Raw genomic sequence first — 9019 nt, forward strand, 5'->3', positions numbered from 1 at the left:
TTCCCAGCACTCTGGTTTTAAGATAGAGAGATTTTTTTCAATTCTTTTGACTCTGGATTGTCAACAACACGAAGACTGATCCCTTGTGCAACTTTCCAAGCAGCAAGACCTAGTCCTAACACACCCCAGTTAAACCCCAGTGCATGGCTTTGAAAATGGAAAGGCTGATCCTGCTCAGCTCTTGAAAGGGAACATTTTCAGCCCCCATAGTGCTGCCTAAAGCCCAAGAGTGATGATAACAGACAGCATTTCTCATACTTTAGTATTGCTTGCTGAGAGGACCACAGTTCATACCACGAACAGGAGGAAAAGCCCTTCAGGCTGCAGTCTGACCTCCCTACAACGTAGCCCAAAGCATCTCCATGCTGTGCCCCTACCCCAAGGTCGATGGTGAGGACCCGAACTCCCCCAGTCCCTGTCTCACCTTCAGCTGCCGTCGAACACGCTCAATGAAAAATTTCCAGCAAGTCTCCCTGGAATCCACCAGCCCCCGGCCTTTGACTTCATTCCTCACGCTGCTGATGATATTTTCAACTTCATCATCAGGGAAGAGGTCAGGGATTTCACCTAAGGGAAAAGAGTGCGTTTGGTTTACTGGCCTGGATTTTGTTGCAGGCTCAGAGCAAAGCGGAGTGGCTGCCTTCCTCTTCAGGGGCCTGAGGAAGCCCCTTCTGCGAGAAAAAACAGTGCACAGGTGCCCGGGGCAGAAAGGATGGCACAGAAGGTCATTATGCTAAAAAATAAACACTGGTGAGAGCAAACTTTCTTATAAAAGCACAAGGCAAACAAACATAGAATAGAGCCAAAGTACAGAAAGTCCATTTTTTTCTGACCTACAGTGCTAATCAGATTACAAAAAAATTCAAATAGCTAATATGCTATACACCATAACAAAGTTGGTTTAGTTTCACAAATGAATTAGTGGCACATACAATTTCTACAGCTGTTCAACACCATTTCCAGTAGTGGCCAAGTAACTCCCAGATCACCAAAACATTTTAAGAGTTAATAATCCTTTAAAAACTTTTAAACATTAATAGTCATGCAACTGATTGCCAAAAATGCACCCAACCAAATATTTTTTTAGTGGTTCCTTAATTTATCACCTATTCACTTCCTTTCTGGCTTCTGATTTGATTGAAATCATCATTATTGAGTGAGATCCTGTCAATATGAGCACTAATCACGTAGGAAAAGGCACTAATCAGAAATCTGCTCATTTACAAGAAAGACTAAAATATATATTTTGTCCTAGCTTCTTCGGTGATGATAAAAAGGAAGACAAGTAAGAAAAACAAGCATGCAGACAGCAGAGAGCAGCCAGGCCCACCAGTCAGCACCCCTTGGGCAGCACCAGCTCACGCCATGGGAATTCACGGGCCCTCCACGGTCCTGTCCTCGGTCCAGATGCAATTCTGAGCTGCTTCCCTGGACCGTGAGTGAGGACCTCTGATTTGTCCCCACTTCCCCACATGGCAACCGCATGGAACCTTTCAAAACCACCGTAAGATGACCTCGACATGCCAAAGCCAGGCGGCTCGGCCCGCCCCGTGCTGCAGGACACTGCAGAGCTTCACCTTGAGACATGAGATATTTATGTCATCTACACTACACATAAGAGGTGGTGGGAGCTAATCACCATCCTCCACAACAACCTCTGTCCTTACTCCTGGTTACAAATCCATCACAGGCAAGGCTTGTTTGCCGCTCAAACCATCTGGCCAATTTATAGCCACATACGTCAACTCTGGAGTTACTCACAAACTATCGCTCCTCTGTGCTGTCAACTCTCCACCCCACACCATCCATGGAGGTCACCTGAACCAGCTGGTATCTTCCCACTCCTGACTTATAAATAAGGGAAGAAGTGTCATGCAGTTAGTAGCAGTGACTTTCCAGAGAGGCTGGGGAATACACCCACTCTGGGTGACCCAGTGTGGTGACAGTGACACAGCTGCACGCTCCCATGTGCACTGCAGCTGCAGCGCACTCGGCACACGGAGTGCTCATCCACACATACTTGTGCCGTGTTCTGCAGTGAGACAGAGCATCTGCATGTAGACTGACTATTCCGCAATTGTTTGGGCAAGCAACAACTCAAAAACTTAAATGCACCTGGAAGAATAAAGAGGAAAAGGACTGGAATGGGACAAGCAGTTGACGCACACAGACATGGTCATCTGGTGGCTTTGCATCATCCACCAACTCCCAGATACTCCAGTCAAATATTCCAGCCAGGAACAGCCTTACTTCATTACACAACTAAAGTGTGGATGCTCGGGATCCACAGGTCAAACTCCTCTGTCGATACTTTCCTATGGCTCTGTCCTCAGCTGCAATATCACAACAGACACGTCACTTAACAACCGTATGCAGTATACCAAGAAGTATGGAAAACTGGGTACAAGACATCAGAGAAAGAAAAAAATCTACCAGATGATGGAGTGCATCCTCAGCAAGGAGACCTTAGCACTGCTTTTACTGTAGAGCTTAACCCACATACCTTCTAGCTAACTTCACATGTTGCCCTTCTGTACATAGAATCATAGAATTGTCTGGGTTGGAAGGGACCTTTAAGATCATCAAGTCCAACCATCAACCTAACACTGCCAAAATATTCGAGAACTACAGATGCTACTATGAGCAAAACTACGTTGAAAACAGGGAGAGGAGAAATCAAAGCAACAAGAGAAGTACCTGATGCTAAGAAGTCATTCACCAGCACCAAGAACTGCTCGTCTGCCACCTGCGCATCGGTCATCAGGAACACGGTGCCTACGTTCTTCACGCCAGCTTTCAGGTACTGGTTTGCCAGGTCTGCCTGGAGGTTGGAAAGCAGGTAGATTTAGGGGTTGCACCCACCTTTTGCAAAGCACGGGCTAGGTACCACACTGCCAACTGGGGCACTTCAGAATCCTCTCATCAACCAAGAACAAAGCAATTGCAATTAATGAGCATGAAACCGCACTTTGGACACTCTCCATCTTCACGGCTGAGCCTTCCAGGTTATACGGGGAGTCTACTGCTATCATCATTGTAAGATATTAATGAAGTAAGACCTGACATTATGCCCAGGTCTGTATCACACCGAAACGAGCAGAAAGCGCTGCCCAGCACCGCCAGGCAAAGGGAAATGCCGGTGGCGGAAACACTTAGAGGTCAATGGACATGGCTGAAGCCATCAGTGCTATCGCTGGTCGTGGAGACTGCTGGGGGAGTTCATAAAGTCTTGCTCTGCCCTGGGCTGTGGGGACAGTCACTCACACACACGGGGAGGCTAACGCACCACAGGGACGGGGAGAGACAGCAGTGACTGGAAATGCTGGTCCTTGGTATCCCCATGCTGTACATTTCTCTGGTTTCATAAGTATACATGAAGAATTTTTTTTTTTCTGAGCTGCTGCAACACATTTTGGTTTTGTTTGCGAGGAAGGGAGAAGGACGCCTTGTGCAAACACAGATTTTTTCAGTGGCGTATTTCCTCCTTCTCTTCCAGAGTCCAAGCATGAACTCACCCTTCAGTCCCTCACTCGCTGCAGTGACGCTGACAGAGAGCCTGGTCACATGAAAAGCTGTTTCATTTCAAAGGGGACAGTGTCCTTCTGATGAGGGACACCACCTTTTTGGAATCCAATTGTCCATGAGATGGGAAAAACACCATCATCCAGCTCAAATTCCATCCTTTCCTTCCCGCCCCTCCAAACAGGACAGACGACACACAGGGGACCCTGACGGAACGCACTGACCGACATTTCAGAAACTCTCTTAGAAATTCAGCAAACACTCACGCTTCTTCCAAAAGAATCGTTTGTTGCTTTCATCACTGGAAATTTGGGTTAGATCAATTATAACAGCGGGAGGGGCCAATGGCAGACAGAGTAATCTGTCACCATCTTGCTCTTCCACATCTGAGAAAAAAATGTCTCCATATTTCATAAATTATTTGAAAATGAATACAGAGTGAAGGGAACATCCAATTATTTTCCACCTCCACAGACAGAGAAGCAAAGAGATGCTTTGAAAACAAGTTTATTAATGGTGGTATGGAGCTATACCCCTCGACGGGAGCGCAGGCTTTCTCAAGAAATAGGCAGGAGCTAGAAAATCCCACGAGTGGGGCTGAAAAACCCCGAGGAGAGCTGAAAATACCCAGCAGATGGTGGGACAGGCTTGTGTGACATGATGAAAACAACTTGTACACAACCACAGGCCATAAGGCTATGCCAGTGACGGGGAGGGAACCTGGGGTGCATCAGCCATCGCGTCTCCCAGGCAGAACAGAGCGACATTACTGTGACTGCGATTTTTACAACATTATTCATGAGAATCGCTTTGCCAGCAGCTAAAATACTTTTAAATCAGTTCAGCGATACTTTAAAATGTTGATTTATAACTCCTAGTTATAAACCACTATAACTCACCAGTCTGTGCATAAATATAAGCACAGGCACATTGTCCACACTGAACCATCCACCCCCCACTCAGTCCCCCCCTTACACAGAGCACCAGAGGAAGAGCTGGATATGATTTGGGAACTCTCCTCTTACTCTCTCCTGCCCCTTTTCTGCCTCCAAATCACTCCACAACAGACACCTCACACATGAGTTAATTACCACATCTCAGTTTCACTAGAAATAATAACCTTTATGCTTTATGGTTTCTTGAACAAGCATGAAACGGACGCCCACACTGCTGGGTTCACCGGCCCAGTGCTGACACTACGCCCGGGGCTGGTGTGTGCCCAGGCTTGGCCAGCTCGGAGGACTGGTGGAGGACGTGAGGTTTACCTGCACCCCTCTGCAGACGCACTTCAGCCAGGTATTTGGAGAAGCATTGCTCCTCTCTGCTGGGGCCAGTTCTCTTTAACATCTTTATCAATGACCTGGATGAGGGCATCAAGTGTGCCTTCAGTAAGTTCACAGACAACACCGAGTTGGGCAGGCGTGTTGATCTGCTGGAGGGTAAGAAGGCTCTACAGAGGGATCTGGACAGGTTGGATCGATGGGCTGAGGGCAATGGTGTGACGTTCAACCAGGCCAAGTGCCAGGTCCTGCACTTGGGTCACAACAACCCCATGGACGCTACAGGCTTGGGGCAGAGTGGCTGGAGAGCTGCCCAGCAGAGAAGGACCTGGGGTCTTGGTTGACCGCCGGCTGAATATGAGCCAGCAGTGTGCCGAGGTGGGCAAGAAGGCCAACGGCATCCTGGATTGTATCAGCAATAGTGTGGCCAGCAGGACTGGGACAGTGATCGTCCCCCTGTGCTCAGCACTGGTGAGGCCCCACCTCGAGTGCTGTGGCCCCTCATGACAAGAAGGACATTGAGGTGCTGGAGCGTGTCCAGAGAAGGGCAACGGAGCTGTGAGGGGTCTGGAGCACACGTCTGATGAGGAGTGCCTGAGAGACCTGGGGGTGTTCAGCCTGGAGAAGAGGCGGCTGAGGGGAGACCTTCTCGCTCTCTACAGCTCCCTGAAAGGAGGTTGTAGAGAGGTGGGGGCTGAGCTCTTCTCCCTAGTGACAAGTGCTAGGACGAGAGGAAATGGCTTCAAGTTATGCCAGGGGAGGTTTAGACTGGCTATTAGGAAAATTTTTTTCACTGAAAGGGTTATTAAACATTGGAACAGGCTGCCCAGGGAGGGGGGGGGTTCACCATCCCTGGAGGTGTTTAAAAAAAGGGTAGATGTGGTACTTGAGGACAGGGTTTAGAAGTGGTTTTGTCAGGTTAGGTTAATGGTTGGACTTGATGATTTTCAAGGTCCCTTCCAACCTCAGCAATTCTCTAATTCTGTGATTCTGCAGCCCAATACCACGTACGGGACTTTTCACTATGCTCATAACAGTGTCACTAAGTATACGGCAATACAAAGTTTTCAGGGCAAATTCTGCTTTTTGTTTCCTTCCTCCCCTCCTCAGCCTTACAAATCACCTACCTTCAGGTCAGGGATCCCATACCCCTTCCTCAGAGTGATCTGGAAAACCTCCAGAGAGCTAATGAAGGCTGCCAGCCTGGTCAGGCTCTGCTTGCCGCTTCCCCCCACGCCGACCAGGAGTGTGTTTCCTCCAGGGGACTCCAGGATACGGTTGATGCGGCAACTAAATCGAAGCACACAAAATCTCTCATTAATAAGAGTATTCTTCTATTTCTCTGCCCGGTGCTTTTCAATACATATTTATTCACTAAGAAATTGTATTCTGAATGGGATGAAAAATGTCAATCTAAAAGACATGTCAGCAATCAATCCCTATCTCTGCCGAGACCTATAAAAAGGATGTAGCTGATGAAAAAAGTACATTGGTGGCAATTCAGGCTGTGCCAAATTTTTTTTCCACCTGCCAAGTCTGGCTGGACAGAACTATTTTAAGGTGAAGGCCTGGACATCTTTGCAGAGAGGACATGGGAAAAAGCACATCACATAGACATGCAGAAACTGAGAACAAAATTCAAGGCTCTGATACACCTCCCCAGTAAAGGTTTGTTTTCACAAAGCATTTGGGGTTCATGTGCAGGCGAAGAGTCCTGCTATGCAGTAAAGCATATTCATATATGTCTAGAAAGGCATAAAAATGCGTCTGATAAACACAGCCCTTGTCTCTTATTTAGTCAAACCACCCCGACTTAAGAGTGAGACTTTCTCACTCTTAAAAAGGAACTTGCTATTATTTCCCAGCTGTGTTCACGTGCCCTGTCTGAGAGGCGTACAGTGAACTCTGCCTGCCTCCAATTTAGTCTCTTTAAGCAATTGCTGACAGCCCCACGTGTTAAAACTCCAACTGAGGTGGGTTTAGAGAATCTTACCTGTGAAAACCTCACTGCAAGCACCATTCCTGCCCCTTACACCGTTGCCTTTATTCAGCTCACTTAACTGAGTATTTTCCTAGACTAATCGAATTAATTTTTCAAATAAGACAGCAAGAAACACTGTACTGCTTTATGACAACCCAAGTATCTTACAATCTACGCGCAGACTCCCACCAACTGTGAAATTATACCCAGAAAAGCAATCCAGTCGGCGTGGAGAGCGTCAGCGCTCCTGGTGTCTGTACTCCAGACCAACTCTCTCCATCATGTGTCTGCCCACTGATGTGCTCTGCAGGGCCGCGCGCTTCGTCAATGGGCATGATGAGCCCTGGATTAGCAGGAGACCGACAGGTCTCTCCCACTTCCTTACATAAATTCAGTCCTCAACTTTTCCTTTTTTTTTTTTTTCCTTTTTTTTTTTCCCCCCCTTTTTTCCCCACCCCCAGCTGAAAAATTTCAGCAAATTCAAGCTGACACTCATGCGCTGTTTGAGATGGAACAAGTTGGGGATTTCAGCAAAATACAATGAATGGAATTCACACAACTCCAGTGAAAATCATGCTGAAGACTCAAACCTCGCTTTCCTGATTATCTACAATATATACTGGAGGGACAGTGCCAGGTTTTGTAGCAAATCCCGACTTATGGAAAGTTCAAAAGGGGCACAAGATTAATGTCACTGTCACCTTTCTGCAAGCAATGCAAGCAGAAACGCCTGTGGACACCAGGCTGCGTGTGACTCATTAATATGGCATCAGTAAATGACCATATTCTAAGGGAAAATGTGCCCCAGTGGAGCCGAAACACCGCACTGCAAAAGTGACGGGTTGTTGAGCTCTCAGAACAGAAACGGTTAAACAGCTAAAAACAGTTAAAAGAAGTAGCACTTTACATATGTTTTTCTATATATATTTTTTAGTTTGTGTGAGAGTAACTGCATTAGGTTGCCAGGTCCAGCGAGAACTGCAGTCCCCCACCCCGGTGTGCAGCAAGGCAGCAGCTTCCTCCTACCTTGGAGTCACAAATCCACACCTCTAGACTCCATAGAAAATCAGTGAAAACTATGATTTACAGGGCAGGTCCATCTTCTGAAGTGATTTAAGACCGGATCAGCATTTCAGCCCCCAGAAATGAGTCTGTCTCTGCTGGGATTCCCAACAAGCGTTTAAATAGTATCTAAAAGCTGGAGGCACGCCTCACTATCTACACCACAGACATGTAAATAGCTTCATAATCATGAACTGGAGGCTTGCTATTGTTGTACAGTCCCACATGTCCAGTTGCCAGAGAGAATCTGTCTGGACCTCCGGGCATCTAAACGCAAGCAGGATTTTAAAAGGATCGAAGCAGTTTAAATGCCTCAATCCATTTAAACTAGTAGTCTGAACACACATAATCTCGCTTTATATACATTCGAAAATCCCACTAAGAACCTGTGTAAACACGGCTCTAAACCAGTCGTGAAAGCATCTGGGGAGATCCCAGTACAACTAGTACTGTAGCTGGTTGTCAGGTGAAGACAATAAAGCTCCTGAACACTGTCACGTACAATAAATGTTCATGCTATATGCAAAGCATCAAGGGCCAAAGATATAACAGCAACCAGACTTCAAAGTAACCACCAGCATGCAGTCCCTCCATCTGACAGCCCCAGATATCCTCCCGTGCTCCAAGCACCAGGTAGAGAAGCAGTGCGGTATTTGTGCTGGACACGCCAGCACAGAAGCTTCTGCACACCTCTGGCTCCATCAGCTATAATTATGGCTAACTACATCCACCAGGAAACTCCATGGAAGCAATTTGAGAAGTTCAATGCCACGATGAGACCATAAAGTCGGAAAATCCCCTTACACGTGGCACATGGCATCCTCAAATAGCACCAGGTTCATGGCAGCGTTGACTTCGTTGTAGTTGTCCAAGGCTTCCACAAGGATCTGGTTCAACTCCTCCCAGGTTGGAACTGGCCCATAGCTGGGTTCCCCGATGCCTTTAGCAAAATGGCAATAAACATTCATTCGCTTGGTCTCCTCTAAAGTTTCCTCAATGTCCTGTCAAAGCCAAAAAAAAATAATAAAAATAAATGTATAACAAGTAGAGAAAAAACACTGCAGCTCCATGGCAGCTCACCCAGTAAAGTACGGTGTTCCAGAAAATGCCTTTTTACGCCCATATAGTTGCACCTGCATGTTGGAAAAGGGAGAGGAGGGACAAGAGGGAAAGA

General features: G+C 47.0%; 1 protein-coding gene across 1 annotated transcript in view; it reads right to left on the bottom strand.

Moving 5' to 3' along the window:
• The window catches only part of DNAH9 (dynein, axonemal, heavy chain 9), a 218965-nt gene that overhangs the window by 124853 nt on the left and 85093 nt on the right, over positions 1-9019 (bottom strand). The window contains exons 44-47 of the mRNA XM_009894355.1: positions 8650-8846; positions 5930-6092; positions 2698-2821; positions 425-567 (exon numbers count right to left, since the gene is read on the bottom strand). Of these exons, the coding sequence (XP_009892657.1) occupies positions 425-567; positions 2698-2821; positions 5930-6092; positions 8650-8846 (627 nt within the window). The remainder of the gene's footprint in view (positions 1-424; positions 568-2697; positions 2822-5929; positions 6093-8649; positions 8847-9019) is intronic.

The sequence above is a fragment of the Charadrius vociferus genome, unplaced genomic scaffold, assembly GCF_000708025.1.
Source record: "Charadrius vociferus isolate BGI_N301 unplaced genomic scaffold, ASM70802v2 scaffold121, whole genome shotgun sequence".
Taxonomy (NCBI): domain Eukaryota; kingdom Metazoa; phylum Chordata; class Aves; order Charadriiformes; family Charadriidae; genus Charadrius; species Charadrius vociferus.